Source organism: Oryctolagus cuniculus, chromosome 13 (assembly GCF_051225735.1).
Source record: "Oryctolagus cuniculus isolate XC-2025 breed Fujian yellow rabbit chromosome 13, ASM5122573v1, whole genome shotgun sequence".
NCBI lineage: Eukaryota > Metazoa > Chordata > Mammalia > Lagomorpha > Leporidae > Oryctolagus > Oryctolagus cuniculus.
In genome coordinates, this window is record NC_142879.1 from 97,649,819 (window position 1) to 97,667,541 (window position 17,723).

Here is a 17,723-nt window from a genome sequence, read left to right on the forward strand (position 1 = left end):
TGCTCAGTTAGTTGTAGCCGATCAGGGAGAACATGATATTTGTCCCTTTGGGACTGGCTTAATTCACTCAGCATGATGTTTTCCAAATTCCTCCTTCTTGTTGCAAATGACCGGGTTTCATTGTTTTTGACTGCTGTATAGTATTCTATAGAGTACATGTTCCATAATTTCTTTATCCAGTCTACTGTTGATGGACATTTGGGTTGGTTCCAGGTCTTAGCTATTGTGAATTGAGCTGCAATAAACATTAATGTGCAGACAGCTTTTTTGTTTGCCAATTTGATTTCCTTTGGGAAAATTCCAAGGAGTGGGATGGCTGGGTTGAATGGTAGGGTTATATTCAGGTTTCTGAGGAATCTCCAGACTGACTTCCATAGTACCTCCATAGAAGGAGATACCTTTCTCTGAAGAGAGGAGAGAACTTCCACTTTGACCATGGCCTTGTCTAAATATGATCAGAGTCGGTGAACTCAGGGGGCTTCCATAGCCTTGGCAGCTCATGACAAGAGCCTAGGGTGATTACTGAGGCCATAAACAAGAGTGTCAATTTGTTAAGTCAACAACAGGAGTCACTGTGCACTTACTCCTCATGTAGGATCTCTGTCCTTAGTGTGCTGTACATTGAGATTTAATGCTATAACTAGTACTCAAACAGTATTTTTCAATTTATGTTTCTATGTGGGAGCAAACTGTTGAAATCTTTACTTAATGTATGCTAACCTGATCTTCTGTATATAAAGAGAATCGAAAATGAATCTTGATGTGAATGGAAGGGGAGAGGGAGTGGGAAAAGGGAGGGTTGCGGGTGGGAGGGACATTATGGGGGGAAGCCATTGTAATCCATAAGCTGTACTTTGGAAATTTATATTCATTAAATAAAAGTTAAAACACACACACACACAGAAAGTTGACCCCAATGGAGGAAAAAGGCTTGGAATAGGGGCTTCTGACCATTTGCCTTTTCTCTGTGTGAAGTTATCAAAATCTTAAGAGAATTTTGAAACAAACAAACAAAAAAAACAAATTCACGCTGAGGTGGAATAATAGCTTTGGTTTTGTCTCCCCCTTCAGTCCCCAGCTTGTGCAAGTCTTTTCAGAGGCAGGCCAGAAGGGAGTTGAAATTTGGAGCCCATGGATTAAGCAAACTATGGTCTGAGGGAAGAGGTTCTTGTAGCAGGGCTTCCCTGGGGAAGAATCACCTCAACCGAGAACTTAAGTCCTGAGTCCTCTAAGAGGAGACAGCGATAGAAACCAACTAAACAACCAGGCCCTACAAAGGCGGATGAACTGGTCACGAGCATTGCCCCAGCAGGCATGCGGTGAGCGTGACCTCTCTTACCAATCTGATGGGCTGAGAACTAGGTCCGATGTGGGCATGTGATGATGAGATCAGGCAAAGGCTCTGGCTGTGAATTCGCTCAAAATGAGAAGTGCAAGCATGAGTGAGAAAATGTTCTGAATAGGATCTTCCAGGTCAGAAGGGAAAAAGGAGATTGTAGGAAAGAGAAGGTTAGGGGCGGGAGGAGACACTAAAAAGGGGAAGAATTTATCCAGATGAAGGGTGGGGGGGGAGGTCACAGCTCTCACCCAGAGAATACAAGAGTGCAGACTGGGGCAAGATGCTGGCCCCTCTCTCTACTTCTCACACGGGGCAGCAAATATAAGCAAAAGGTTGCAGATCAGAGAAAAGACAGAATACGAACTCATAGCCAGACAAAGCTTATCCAAAGAAAATAAATCCACAGAGATGGGTGATGAACAGCTAGCACACAAGCATGCGTACACACACACACAAACACACACACAAATACAGAGCAGAGTGACCAGACCCCAGTGGGCTGGACCTTTTTATATCTTAGGTGCACTAGTGGTGGTGGGGGGCAATAAACAGAGGTGAGCTTCTCCATACAAGTTTTTCAAGTTTGGCCCCCTAGTTTCCAAGCATGGGGCAGAATGCAGGGGGTGGGATGGAGAACAACACATTGTGAGACTATACCGGTCCCTTGAGAGAAGGTAAGGGTAACAGAAACCTAAAATGGCTGAGGCTTCTGTCCTTGTTCCATCACTACCTACCTATGTCAAATATACACACACTGATTGTCTTGCTAACAGCAGGTAGAATCATCTCTGCTGTCAAGCATTAGTTCTACTGCTGAGCATTACCTGGCTTGGCCCCAGATTATTAACTCGACTACATAATGTATATGCAGATCACACTGTGGGTCTAGGCAGATGATGGTGAAGAAAACCAAGATAGGAATTCAAGCCAGGTATACAGCATGTATGGCAGTGATTCAAACTCACCCAGGATATGGGAGTGGAAGCAGAACTTGCAAAACAGGCATTCCAATATTGGGTGCCAGTGTCCCAAATAATGACAAATGACTGTTCCTTGACACTGTACATCCCGTTGAATAAGAGTAAATCTAATAATTTAGGCATTAATGACCAAGTATTACATATACAGGATTTCAGCCAAATTTGTAACACTCACAAGGACAATATACACGAAAACTCAGAAGTGTGCCCAGTGTCATCCAGGTACAGGTACTCGGACTAAAACCTAACTAAAAGATTACTTCACATATTAGTTAAGGGTAAAGGTGGGTATTACTATTCCCTGAACACTAAAAGTACTCCTGGTTAGTCCTCTCAGACTGACACTGTCAACATCAACTTTCTGCTGATCCACTATGTAAATACTAAACACAGGTGTATAAAACATGTTTTATAAAATTATCTGGAAAGGTTTTATACAACCTTAGTACTTCATGGCATAAAAAGTTCCTCCTATGGAAAAGGCAGCAACTGACTCAATGACAGGATTTGATGTGATTTTATTTTTCCTCCATTCCCTGTATTGTCTAAGTCTTCTGTAATGAATGTGCACTTACAAAGAATAAAACTAAAATGAGCTGCACTCTATAGCTCAAGGTCCCATCAATCCCGACCTTGCTTTGCATAAACAGAGTACAGCAGAAATCAGGCACATCAAACTTTCTTTATAGAACTACCAGGGAGTGGTGAATCTAGATAGTACACTCCAGAACTGCACTGTCCCAGCCAGTGGCCATTACCAATCATGGGTGACATGCTGGACACACTACATGTGACGAGTCCAAGCTGAAATGGGCTGTAAATGCAAAATATGCATTGGATTTTAAACACTTTGGTCCAAAAAAAAGTAAAGAAACCCCTTAATAGTTTTCAGCATATTAATTAAATGTTGAAATGATAGTACTTTGGGTATATTAGGCTAAAAAACCACTTAAGTTGATTTCACATCATTTTCAAATGAGGATACTAGAAGTGAACATATAGTTTGCACTAATTCATATTTTCACTGTAAAGTGCTGCTCTAGGACAAAATTATTCAAGTAAAGCCAGCAGCATGGCCATCAGTTGGGATCCTGTTCAAAGGCAGATCTTTGGGGCCCAGCCCCAAAGTGCTAAGCAGAATATGCATTTTAACAAGACCCCCGTTTGTTCAATATACACATTAAATGCTGAGTGGCACTGTTAAAGAAAACCTGTATTTTCCCTAAGCGTGACTATCTCACTTTTCTTTAATTTATCTATTTATTAAAATGCTACAAAGGGTCATGACAAATCTAGACAACAAGAACACATGGTGGATTAAAAAATGCAAATACAAATTTCATTACCATTACCTGTCTTGGTAATGGTATTAAAAATAACAATCTAGTTCTACTATGAACGCTTGTTTTTAAAAATGCAAATTTGTGCAAAAACAGCTGATGTATTGTGGACTTTCAAACCAACCTATTAATGCACCAAGAACGTATCATAGTGTCCATGCAAAACTGCCAGTATCAGTAGAAAAAGACTAAAAATCAATTAAAATACCATAGAGTGTCTACTGAGCCACAAGATGTTAGGAAAATCTAAAGATGTCCACTTAAAAAATTTTACCAAAACAAGTAACTTAAGAGAATACTAAAAATATACAAGAAACATTTCAATTTGAAATGTAGCATGCAGAGAAAGAACAGCAAATGACAAAATTAGTGTAAAATTAGTGCACAAGAATACTGTGCTGATACAAACAACGAACTCATTTAGAGGAAGAAGCTGTTCTGGTCTCCAAAGTCCTTTCCTGTATTCCACTGCACCTGACGATTCTACAGAGATGCATTACTCAAAACTAAAACAAGCAGTTACTCACGTCCCCATGTTTCTGACTGAATATAATTTAATAAAATTATGACTGATTATAATTTAATAAAAGGAATTGAGCCCACAGGAAACTGAAAAAAGGTTTGATTCTCTCTGCTCCACACTCCCACTTAGTTATCTGCCACCCAAGAGAATTTATACAGAGAATGTTACTTATTCACAAGACTATACCAAAACATCCTTATGTGTGATTAACCTCCAAAAATGTGAATTTCTGAAGAGCTACTAGTGGAAGTGGGGTACATAGGCCCTCAAAGATTTGCTGAATAAACAACAACATGCCTGTGAGCTCACACAATGAAAGAAAAGCTTTATCTGATTAAATTAAGTATAGGAAGAGCTGGCCTCCTCCTTTTAAATGAAATAAAAAATATAGTTAGTTTGAAGAACAGCTTATGGTAAATCAGATTTTTTTTTAATTTTTCAAAAGTTGTTTGTATATCCTCTGTATTTCTCCCCCATTTTTCACTGTCTAGAACTAAGGTATAGACAGAGGGATCTGTAAGTTACATATATGCATTAATACTAAAAGTATACAAATACTCACTCACTTTGAAAAAGTAATCTCTTTTCCAAGAAAATATAGAACAGATAACAGGGCTGAATATGCTATAGCAACAATAACACGTTGCAGCCATTTGGGGAGTGAACCAGGGAAAGGGAAGACCTTTCTCTCAGTCTCTCCCTCTCACTATCTGTAACTCTACCTCTCAAATAAATAAAATCTTTAAAGAAAATTCATATGGAATCACTAAAGGCCACAAATAGTTGGAGTGATCTAGAATAAGAGAGCCCAACCTGGATGAATCATAATACTCGATTTCAAAGCATTCTACAAAGTTGTAGTCATTAAAACAGCTTACTGATGGCATAAAATCCAACGTGTAGCTCAATGGAACAGAAGAGAGAGCCCAGAATTTAATCCACATACAGATAGCCAGTTGACTTCTGACAAAAGTGCTCAGACCACACAGTGGAGTTAAGGATAATATTGGTGCTGGCAAATCTAGATGCATATACGCAGAAGAACGAAAGTAGATCCATATCTCTCTTCACATACAAAAATCAACATCAACTGAAGATACATCAAAGAACCAATTTAAGACCTGGCATTATGGACATTATGAGGTTGCTGGAAGAAAACGTAGGGGAAACACTCAAAGACATTGGTGTAGGAACAACTTCTTGGATGGGAACCCTGAAGCACAGGCAACAAAAGCAAAACTAAGGAAATAGGACTATATAAAACTCGGAAACAAAGGACGTGACAATTCGAGGGGAGAGACATCCAGCAGAATGGAAAAAATAGTTGCAAACCATCTATCTGCAAAGTACTAATATCCCAAATATATATCCAACTTAAAAAAGTCAACAACAAAATCAATCCAGTTCAGAAATGGAAAAGGACTTCAACAGACAATTCTCTGAAAGAAGAAATACAAGTGGCAAACGAACATATGGCAAAATGCTCAACATCTCCAGACTTCAGGGAAATGCAAATCAAAACCACAATGAGATAGCTCCTCATCCCTATTAGAATGGCTAAAATCCAAACAACAGAGTAACAAATGCTGCAAAGGATGTGGGGGAAAAGGAACACTTAGACACTGCTGGGAGGAATCTCCGGGAATCAAACAGAAAGAAATGTTTGTGTGTATCAGTACTGCTGAAAATACAGTTTGTAAAACTTTCTTTTATACCTATGTGTGAAACCAATGGTTAAGAATGTTATCCCACCACAATTTTATTTATTTTTTAACTTTTTTGACAGGCAGAGTGGACAGTGAGAGAGAGACAGAAAGAAAGGTCTTCCTTTTCTGTTGGTTCACCCTCCAATGGCCGCTGTGGCCGGCGCACCACACTGATCCAAAGCCAGGAGCCAGGTGTTTCTCCTGGTCTCCCATGGGGTGCAGGGCCCAAGCACTTGGGCCATCCTCCACTGCACTCCTGGGCCACAGCAGAGAGCTGGCCTGGAAGAGGGGCAACCAGGACAGAATCTGGCACCCCGACCAGGACTAGAACCTGGTGTGCAGGCGCCGCAAGGAGGAGGATTAGCCTATTGAGCCACGGTGACAGCCCACAATTTTAATGATCTATAATTACTTAAAGATTTACCACATACGGTTGAAACAATCATTTTTCTATTCAATTACTATTTACAGTAGTTGTCTATAGTCTCACTAAACTGGAATAATTTTGTTTTTTTTTTTTTCGTTAAACTTATCTGGTAAAGTATTAAGCCTTTTTACTGCAATGTAATTTGAAAATAGGCTCAAAATCTAAACCAAAGACAGAAAGAAAAAGGAGAAGGAAACACAGTGGAAAGGAGAAAGGGGGAGGAAGGAAGGCAATATCATTGTGTTCTTACAGTTGTGTCCACAAAGCACAGAGTCTGTTAAACACTAATGAAAAGAAAAGAAATACAAAGAAAACCAATGCACATTAATTTGTTCCCTATATCACTGCTTACCCATTTGCCAAAACTGCAAAAACTCAATATAGAACTAAGAAAATAAGGTACATTCAATAAATAAAAATTATTGAAATGTATTAACTATACACAGGATATGTTAAAAAAAAACTACATATAACATCACAAAACCTCACATAGTACCAAAGCATTTACATAAGATGTGTGTACACATGAAAAAGATGAAGATTATTTGCAGAGAAATAAATGTATGAAGGAAATGAAATTAAAACACGTTGTAAATTCTTAATTTCCTTTTAAAACTGTTACTAAACTGTAATGATTTTTAGAATTCAGAGGGGCAAGGATTTGAAATCTTGATTACCAAGCCAATTAAGGTCACCTACATTCCATCCTTGAAGTACCCGTTTCAGTATCCACCTCCAGTTCCTGACTCTAGCAGATTCCTATTAATGTGGATGGAGAAGGCAGTTGTGACGGCTCAAGAAATCGGGTACCTGTTTCTGGCTCCTGAGTCTAGCTGCCTGTAATGTGGACCTGGAGGGCAGTGGATAGGACCCAGGTATTTGGATACCCATCACCCTTGCTGGGAACACGGAATGAATTCTCCAACCCTCAACTCAGCCAGGCTCAGGCCCAGTAGTTGTGAGAATTAGAAAGTCAACCAGATGAGAACCCTCTTTATGTCTGTTTCCTGCACTGTGTGTGTGTGTGTGTGTGTGTGCACGTGCATGTACCTGCATGGGTATAAGTATCTGCTTCTGAAATAAATCTTAAGAATAGATAAAGATCACCCACTTTTGAAGAGTTTTAACTTTATTTATTTAAGAGGCAAAGAGAGGGAGCTCTCCCATTTACTCCTGTACTCCTTAAATGCCTGCAGCAGCTAGGACTGGTCAGGCTGAAGTTAGGAGCCAGGAACTCAGTCTCCCATGTAGCTGACAAGTACCCAGACACTTGTGCCATCACCTGATGTCTCCCCAGGACACACATTAGTGGGAAAGCTGGAACTGGAAATGGATCCATAATTCAAATCCGGGCACTGGGACACAGGGCACAGACATCCCAGGGAGAAACTTAACTCCCACATCATATGTGCACCCCCAAGAATCTGACAAATGACACCCAAAGGCTGTTAGCCTAAAGCTGGTGTAAGGGGCACTTTCAAAGCTAGAGAAACCTCCCTTGCAATTGACTGCCTACCTTCCTTCCCCTGCATGATGCAGAATATGACTGTTATGACCAGTTTTCCTCCCCAACCTGTTCATCTGTAGTGCCTACCTGATGCTGACGTCACTGCCATCTCAAGCCGCCACTGCCGGCCTCTCTCTTCCGCTGCCCGACACAGAGCCCCCGCCACCGCCTGCTTCGCTGCTGCCCATGGCGTCAGCACCGCCACTCCCACCTGCTTCCTCACCGGCTGCTGATGCTCCTGACCGCTGGACTCTGTGCCAGAATGGCCCAGCCACCGTGTCTTTCCTCACCGCCACTGCTGCCTGCCCACGAACTGTGCTGTGCAAAGCAGGACGCCCCACAGGACGCCCACGCCGACACCCACCGCTTCCTGGTTCTCCTGGTCCTCAGCCACTGCTGCCGCCAGCGAAGACTGAGACTTCCCACCTAGCAAGCCCCAGGCTTCAGTTAAGCCGGGGCAGAGCCGCCCTTCCCCGCCCAGGACGCCCGACACGGAGCCGCCACCGCCGCCTCTATCCGCGCCACCCCACACCCTCGCTACCGCCGCCTCCTTCACCGCCGCTGCCCAGGCCTACACCAACACCGCCCCCACCTACCTCTGCTTCCTCGCTGACCGCCGACTTCTCGGTTTCTTAGAAGAATCGCTACCGCCACCGCCACAACCTTCCTCACCGCTGCCCGCCGAGGAACTGAGTCGCCCCGCCCACGACGTTTACGTGACCCCGACGTTACGCACGCTGACCCTGACACCGCACACGACGCTCGGACGCTGACGCTGACCCAGACGCCGCATTCAACGTTGCATCGGGGTCAGCGTCAGCGTGTGTAGCGTCGGGGTCACGTGGAATGGCAGGAAGGATGTAGCCGCGGCAGTGGCGACTCTTCTGAGACCCGGGGAAGTCGGACGTGAGCGAGGAACCCGCCATCAGTGAAGACTGAGACTTCCCGCCTAGGAAGCCCAGGCTTCAGCTAGGCCGGGGCAGAGCCGCCCTTCCCCGCCCAGGACGCCCGACACGGACCCGCCACCTCTATCCGCGCCACCCCTCACCCTCGCTACCGCCGCCTCCTTCACCGCCGCTACCCAGGCCTACACCAACACCGGCCCCACCTGCCTCTGCTTCCTTGCTGGCCGCCGACTTCTCGGTTTCTCAGAAGAATCCCTACCGCCCCGGCTGCATCCTTCCTCGCCGCCGCCCGCCGATGAACTGAGCCGCCCCGCCCACGACGTTTACGTGACCCCGACGCTACACACGCTGACGCTGACCCCGACGACGCTGGGACGCTGACGCTGACCCAGACGCCGCGTTCCACTCAACAAGTTTCATTTCAAGTTGATTACTAATGAACACATGAAGTGAAAACACATACAGTGGCAATTGCAGATATGAAAACCAGTCTGTTTAGGGTTAAGCACAAGCTATCAGGAAAGCCTGCCACACACCGGTTGGGAAACACTGGCCCACGTTTGCGGTGTGCGATCATAGCTACGATACATTCAATGAAAACTGCTATGAGGTCAAAAGTGATCTAATTCCAACAAAAAAAGGAAAATCGGATGTCTTTTGTGCAAGTATGACATAATCCCACCTACTGTAAATTCTAAAGAAAAGGGCCACTGGCTTCAAAATAACCGAGGCCGCTCTGCGGGAGACAACATTCCTTCCCTTTGTTGTATGGAAGATCTGTCTGTACACTGCTAAGCCAGGCTGTCCATGACCTCTCCCAAGACCAGGTTCTAGTCTCCATAATCACAGCTGAACAATGCACTCTCCGTCGTTTTAAAGAAAACCACGAGGCAGTTTCAACACACATCAACTTACCTTGAGCGCTGAAGACTTCGAGGAGAGACGGGTTCATGAGCTTGCTGCTTGTCAGCAGTCACAGGCTGCTGTGGGGCTGACTGGGGCACTGGTCCTTGCTTAACTACTGGAGTACTAACCTGACACAGAAAAACCTGGGGAGGAAGGCTTTGGGCACACACAGCATCGAAATTAGAGCAAAGTCAAAGTGTTACTGTCAATGAAACTTCCTGTCATTTCTACTTTCCAGTGATTTTAACAGTTGTCTTAATTCTGTTTCACAATAAAATTGCTACTACTGGATACAAGCATATTTAATTGTAAAAAGTAAAGTTAGGTTCTCAATCCAATCCATATCTTGCCCCCAGCAAACCTAGCTAACAATCTTAAAGACTCTTGAATCCAGATTTTTAAAAGAAGTTATCAAGTGCCACATAGCTAGAAGACAGTCTAAGTTTTGAAACTTAAATCATAAACTAGTTCAAGGTCAAAACCATAAAATCACACAACAGCCCAAGAAACTACGTTTGACTTTTCACTACAGCTTTCCTTCCAATCTACTCTAATCTCTCTTCATTTACTGCTACTTCTGTAATCCAAACAAAAGCAATAAAACCAATTATCTATGTTCATACAAACATGCACGCTCAGATTTCAATAACTTCTTGAGAAAATATAGAGTGGTCCAACCACAGAATGAGCTACAGCCCATCTCTGATTAACAGAGATGTTTATCACCCCATACAGGTTTATGGCTGCCTATGGGACACATATGTTATTTTTAGGAGCCAGAGAGGGAAGAAAAAAAAAGTAGTTTAAAATAAAAGCCCCAAATTACAGCAACAAGGCAAAAACAGAGGGGGCCGTTTTGATCAAGTCATATCCTAAAGCAGCAGGGTTTTTGATTTCTAAGAATTCGCCCAAAACAAATCTAGATAGTCTTGACGCTTCAGAATATTAATAACCTGTCATTTCTAATCAAAAAGTCTTTTCATAAAGAACATATTATTTAAGAAGTTCCACATAAGTTCAAATATCCAAGTATTCTTAAAACCAACTTGAAAAAGAACTTTGAAAGTGATGAACTGACCTCCATTGCTTTAGGGATCTGATGCAGTGATTTTCTCAGGGACTAGAAAACTAATATTACCATGCATTTCACTTTTAGGCACTATTTTTAAACAGACTGAAGATAACTTCTAAGCTCTAGAAATAAGATCTGTTTGCTGAAACTCACATTTTGGTTGCTCCCTCATCAAAATGCAGACAAATAATAAGGTTACTCAAAAATTAACAGTTGTTAACTTGGAACTTTTGCGAATTTCCCTCAGAAGTGACATACTTTTGGCTGTGATGAAACAGGAGGAGTACTAATCAAAGGTTTGATAGGGACTGTGTTAGTCTGAGGTGTGCTTATTCTTGGAGACACATCTCTGCATCACTCTACATACCCCCCACAATCCTAGGTCCCCCAAAGAACACTTACCCAACCAAGTCAGAAACCGACATCCAACGTGGACTCACTGACTAAACGAGCTCTGTGTCAGAGCTCAGCACACCCAGCACAGGACTCCAAGGCCACAGCAAGGAGTTGAGCCTGAGCCTAACCTCACACAGCAGCCCTTCAGCACCGTCATTGCTTCGCTGAGGCTCAGGCACTGTCCTGTGCTCAGTCTCCTGCTGCATAGCCTAGTCAAAGGACTTCAAGAGCCTTTGCGCCACTCTACTTGAAGAGGGACCACTAGCTCAAGGCAAGAACTGGTTTTTTTCCATATCATGTAGCCAAGTCACCTGACATCAGGACAGGCATTATGCAAATTGTTGCTTGAGACACCAGATCCCAGCTGGGCAAGCCTGGTTCAGCTCCTAGCTCCTATGCCTCTGATATACCTCCCTGCTAAGGTCCTGAGGGGGCGGCAGAAGATGGCCCAAACACTAGGTTCCTGACCCCCACATCTGAGACCTGGATGGAGTTCCAGGCTCCTGGCTTTGGCCTGGCCCAGTCCCAGCTGTTGCAGCCATTTAGAGAGTAAACCACTGGACAGAAGATCTCTTTGTCTCTCCCTCTCAAATATAATGTGTGTGTGTGTGTGTGTGTGTGTGTGTATTTAGAATCATCTAACATCAACCTGCCCAAACTTCAGCTCTTCAAATATATAACAATGCTTTCTGAAGATTGAGGGCACATCGCAGTTTACCTTCAGCTTTCGAGTAAAACTCTTTTATTAGCAACTTAAATCACACTATATTACAGATTTACAGTAATACCTTAAGATAAATTCCAAAGCATCATCTAAAAACATTAAAAAAGGGAAATACATATACTACTATAATGCTAGTGTTACCAAAACCAGCTAAAATAAAGATAGCCAATCTTTAAAGAAGTTTTTAAGAAGTGCTGATAAAATTCCAGACAATTGTAGACATTTCTAAGAATACAGATACCTTGTGTTGAGAGTTGTGCAGCTTGAGAGATCAGAGAGGTTATGTTGAAAGCAGTAAGAAACTTATGAATTATGGACCGCAGTGAAGCCTGGGTCACAGCTGCTGTAAGAACTAAAAACATTACTTCATAAATTCAAACAGAAGCACAGAGGCCTACAAAGCATTAGTAACAACCTGGAAACTTGAACAGGACTGGGAAAACAGATGAAGCACTTACAACTGGAACTCTTGAAATAAAAACCTAGAAAATGGGTGATGGCGTGCACTGTGGTATAGTGGGTCAGGCCACTGCCTGCAATGCCAGTGTCCTATACAGGTGCCGATTCCAGTCCCAGCTGTTCTACTTCTAACCAGTTCCCTGCTAATGGGCCTGGGAAAGTAGCAGAAGACAGTCTAAGTGTTGGGGCCTGTGGGAGACACAGATTGAGTTCCAAGTTCCTAGAGCAGCTTGGCCTAACCTCAGATACTGGGGTCACTCGGGAGTGGAAGATCTTTCTTGGTTAACTCTACCTTTAAAATAAATGAATTTTTGAAACAAGAGAAACAGGGGCCAGTGCCATGGCTCACTTGGTTAATCCTCCGCCTTGTGGCACCAGCATCCCATATGGGTGGTGGGTTCCAGTTCCGGTTGCTCCTCTTCCAGTCCAGCTCTCTGCTGTGGCCCAGGAGGGCAGTGGAGGATGGCCCAAGTGCTTGGGACCCTGCACCCACATGGGAGACCAGGAGGAAGCACCTGGCTCCTGGCTTTGGATTGGCACAGCACTGGCCATAGGGGCCATTTGGAGAATGAACCAATGGAAGGAAGACCTTTCTCTCTGTCTCTCTCTCTCTGTGTCTATAACTCTACCTGTCAAATAAATAAGTAAAAAATAATAAAAAAGAACCAAGATAAACAACAAAGAAACAAAACCTAGAAGATGCAATATAATGGGTATAAGGATTTAAGATGGGGGCCGGTGCTGTGGCATAGCGAGTAAAGCCGCTGCCTCCAGTGCTGGCATCCCATATGGGCACTGGTTCATGTCCCAGCTGCTCCACTTCCCATCCAGCTCTCTGCTATGGCCTGGGAAAGCAGTGGAAGATGGCCCAAGGACTTGGGGCCCTGTACCCACGTGGGAGACCCAGAAGATGCTCCTGGCTTCAGATTGGTGCAGCTCCAACCATTGTGGCCAACTGGGGAGTGAACCAGCAGATGGATGACCTCTCTGCATCCCCTTCTCTCTTTGTAGAACTCTTTCAAATAAATAAATAAATCTTTAAAAAAAATGCTGCCTGTTCCACTTCTGATCCAGCTTCCTGCTAATGTGCCCAGGAAGGCAGCAGTGACAGCTCAAGTAGTTGAGCCCCTGCCCTCCATGTGGGATACTAGGCTAGAGTTTCTGGCTCCTAGCATCAGCCTGGCTCAGGCATTGGCTACCTACCATGGCCGCATAGGAAGTAAATCAGAGAATGGATGATCCCTCTCTTTCTGTGTCACTATGCCTTTCAAATAACTAAATCTCTTAAAAATATTGAAAAAGATTAAAAATAATCTGAGGTAGATAGAAAATGAGTGAGTTTACAATAAAGATAAATTAAGATCTACCATTAAAACTCCTCAGTGTGAGACTTTTTAGAAAACACTAGACCGTGTTCTCAGAACTGTGGGTTATCCCAGAAACCTAGCCAATTTTATGGGAAGTGCACAGGGCAGTATATAAGATTAACCAGATAAATGGCTGTTATTTCATATGATTTTTTTTATTTTTAGAAAAGTAGCCACACAAACCCTTCAGCTATACCCATTCCAACAACCTTTTAATTAAGAGTGAACAGAAAAAAGATGGTACTTAGGAAACCATGTACTTTTGATACTTAAGAGGCCAGAATTAAACATTGTAATTAATCAGGAAAAAATGGCAAAATTTTATCCAGTACCTACCCCTTTCTCAGAAAATGTTTCAAGTATTTTATATAACTACCTGAACTCCTCATTTCCTAGTACTTAGCACTTACAGAAGTGATTCATCTCTAGTAACTACCAGATACATAGCAAGTCTTGAAAAATATACACAAATGTAACCCAATTATATGCCATGGCTTTAAACTATGTGGAACATAAATTCTAAATTCTGAGAAGTTCAAATATAAGGGAAAAAAGACTAGTACTAAAGCAGAGATTTACTAATTTTATACAACACAAACACATTTTACAATATTTTTTTTTAATTTGACAGAGTTAGATAGTGAGACAGACAGAGAAAGGTCTTCCTTCCATTGGTTCACTCCCCAAATGGCTGCTACGGCCAGAGCTATGCTGATCTGAAACCAGGAGCCAAGTGTTTCTTTCTGGGCTCCCATGCGGGTGCAGGGGCCCAAGCACTTGGGCCATCCTCCGCTGCCTTCCCAGGCCACAGTAGAGAGCTAGACTGGAAGAGGAGCAACCGGAACTAGAACCTGGTGCCCATAAGGCACTGTAGGTGGAGGACTAACCAAGTGAGCCACAGTGCCGGCCCCCATAAATACATTTTAAATACCTTTTCACTATGGGGGCAGGCTTTTAGTCTAGCAGTTAAGAATGCCTGGGTTTTGAATCTCAGCTCTGTTCCAAATTCCAGCTTCCTGCTAATACACACGCTGGAAGGCAGCAGGAGACAGCTCAAGTACTTGGGTCCTTGTTACCTACACGGGAGACCTGGACTTTGTTCCCGGCTCTTATTCCTGCCTTGCCAACAGTCACGGCAGGTCTTTTGGTGAGTGAAACAGCTGGATGGGAGCTCACTATTGGTCTGTCTCTCAAATCTTTTTGGGGAAAAAAACATGATAACCATTGTTACTATGAAAATTTACCTTCATTTATTTTGGATATGTCCACATTAGAATTATTAAGCTGCAGTGTAGCTTGCAAAGCAGGAAGCAACTGTCTAAGAAGATTTGGGTCCTGAAGTAATGGAGGTATTGGTGACTGCGGAACAGGAGAAACGGGGACTGCTGAAGCGGATGTCGGAGGTGCAGACGTGGGATTCAGTCCAGAGGCAGAAGATGTGGAAGGAGTTGTGCAAGAATGTGATACTGCCTTGTCTCCTGGTGCAGATTCTAAATAAATAAGACAATATGGCTGAAAAAAGTTACCTGAATTTGGCAAAGCAGAACAAGCATACATATGAGAACTGGCATCTGAAATGTCTAATTCCATTTAGTCCGTACAATTGAGCACACAAAGTGCTCAGTAAGTACCTGACCAGGTGACATAAATGCAAGTCACAAAACCTGATACCACACTCCTACGTGTGACATACAGAGCGCTGAGCTCTGCCTACTGGGAATGCCGTCGTGAACAGTTATTTTAACCACATATTGAAACAGCTTCCATGATGATAAAGGAACAATTCTACGTGACTAGATTTAGATATTTAGTAAAATAAGGTGGAAAAAAATGTTATGACCATGGCAGCAACCTACCTATGTAAGACAAGTCAGAACAGACATCACAGTAGTCACCTCCCATACAGACTGAGGATGTCACGTACTAGAGCTCTGTATTAGCCGAGTTTCAGAACTACAAAGTTCCGTGCTGTAATATTACATGAGGCCATGCTTTGTCTGTGTCATTTAAAGATTATCAGCACTAAAATGAACTCTTCTACTAGTAAAATGTTTAGTATTTAGATATTAAAAAACATAAAACACACATGGAAAATCATGAATATTTGGAAGTTTCTATTTCAAACTCCTTATTTATGGAGTCTGGATGCAACAACAACCAAAGCCCTAACAGTGCTTCTGAAACATCTGACAAGCTGGTAATGTAAATTATAAATGCTCTAAAGATTCCTGCGGTGGCTGAAGAACACAATAAGCAAGACAAGTTCTGTCAGATAAAATCAGTTGAAGGTGGACTCAACTTTTTATTTAAGTCTTTAAAAGATTTTTAAAACTACAAGGAAGGTTTTTATAGTTTCAAAAAGCTTAACAATTACATCCAAAGTATTAGTAGTCATAATATTTTTAAAAACTTCTATAAATTAAGACTATTCAATAGGAAAGCATTTTTAAAACAAGACATAAAAAGATTTTAGCAAGCACTTGAATGGCTAAGAAATGCAAACAAAAAATATGCTCAACTTCATTAATGAACACAAAAACATAAAACAGAGGAAGATATTCATTTATATCACCACAGTAGCAAAAATGTAAAGCCTAACAATGCCAACTGTTGGCAAGAAGCAAAGCAAGGCTTACTTCACGTTTCTAATGGAGAAGACCCACATCAGAGAGCCACTTGGCATTTCTAGAAAAGCTGTCCATAAACACCCTTTCAGGATCCACTCTCTGTCTTAGGTGTACACCCTCAGAAGAACTCAGAGATGTAAGGCAGGTTGTAAGAAAGAGCACCACACCTGCTTTATTTCAGCACAACACCAGAAGCACATGGATGCCCAGACAAGACAAAGAGCACAAAATGCCATCTTCCTGCCACGAAATTGTCAACACAGCAGGGCTCTAATGCAAGAACACAGACCCTCAGGCAGCAACACACACTCTACACTCTGACAAGGCTGGTCTGAAGACCAAAGAAGGACACTTGTCAAAGCATTTTTTGGAGGCAGTTAAGATAACACATACAACATATGACCTTTAGACTTGTTATGAAGTCATGCAGGTTTCAGGAGTATCACAGTTGAGCAGTAACTTTAAATCTTCATTTTCAACTCTCAGAACTAAACATTCACCATCCTTCACATTCCTGGACAGGCGCCAAATTACTAGCAAGCTTACGGAAAAGGGCCTCCCCATCAGTCTTTGTACAACACTATCACAATGGTCATCAGAATTAGGGACAGCAGCTCTCTACAAATGACACATCTCAGAGCTGCTTTCCATTCATTTCAAAGACTGGTGCTACCCATGCTCCACTGGGTCGGGCTAAGACGCTCTTCTCTTCTAAGGCATGCATCTTAAAAAAGCCTGGTCCTAGATCCAGCAGACTTTGTGCTTGGCTTTTGCTGGTCTGGACTGATAGACAAATATCAATAAACCCAAATTAAATGATAAAACATGTATGTTGTATCAGCACATTTCTCCAGATCATATCCCTTCAAGGTTCTTCCACACACAGCTTACGGACATGTTGATTAACGTGCACAGTGAAGTTCAGATCTGTGTTTTTACTTACTGCACGAACAGTTAAATGAGTACTTACAGCCCTCTGAAACTATCCTCACTCTGTCACCTCACAGATTTTCTTCTTTTTAACAGAGAAAAGAAGGTAGAAGGAGATGCAAGGTGTTTTCAATTTTGCCTGAGTGCCGTCCAATCTTTTCACAGACTTGCCAAGTTACACAGGACCGTCCAGCCCCTGGCCCACAAAATTAAATCCATAGCAGGCCAATTTTTAAGTTGATAATTCTGTATGACCTGTGCATGATGCTAGAAATATCCAAATGGCCCTCAGTAGGTAAAAGGGTCCCTATCCCTTAACAATTTTTCAGTTGGCCCCTCATGTCAAGCAAAGGAAACACTCCAAATCAGAACGCCAATATGCATCACTTCAAAGGAACAAAAGTAACAAACACTTCAACACCCCTAATTTCCAATTACAACAGGGTTATTTGTCCTGACGACTGACTTTTTCAATTTTGTGAGAAATTACAAATGAGAAAATCAGTGTGGAAATC

The 17,723-nt window shown here is 42.6% G+C and overlaps 1 protein-coding gene across 6 annotated transcripts in view; it reads right to left on the bottom strand.

Annotated features, from left to right (window-relative positions):
• Positions 1 to 11,893: 11,893 nt before the first annotated feature.
• The window catches only part of LOC149122776 (WW domain-containing adapter protein with coiled-coil-like), a 51,199-nt gene continuing 45,369 nt past the window's right edge, over positions 11,894 to 17,723 (bottom strand). For 2 of the 6 annotated variants that reach the window (XM_089311811.1, XM_089311813.1), the window contains 2 exons: positions 14,896 to 15,141; positions 11,931 to 12,177 (listed from right to left, as the gene is read on the bottom strand). In XM_089311811.1, coding sequence (XP_089167937.1) covers positions 11,963 to 12,177; positions 14,896 to 15,141 — 461 coding nt within the window. In that variant the 3' untranslated portion in view covers positions 11,931 to 11,962. Of the gene's footprint in view, positions 12,178 to 14,895; positions 15,142 to 17,723 lie in introns of all 6 variants that reach the window. The other 4 variants (XM_089311815.1, XM_089311809.1, XM_089311810.1 and 1 more) reach the window with 4 other exon arrangements.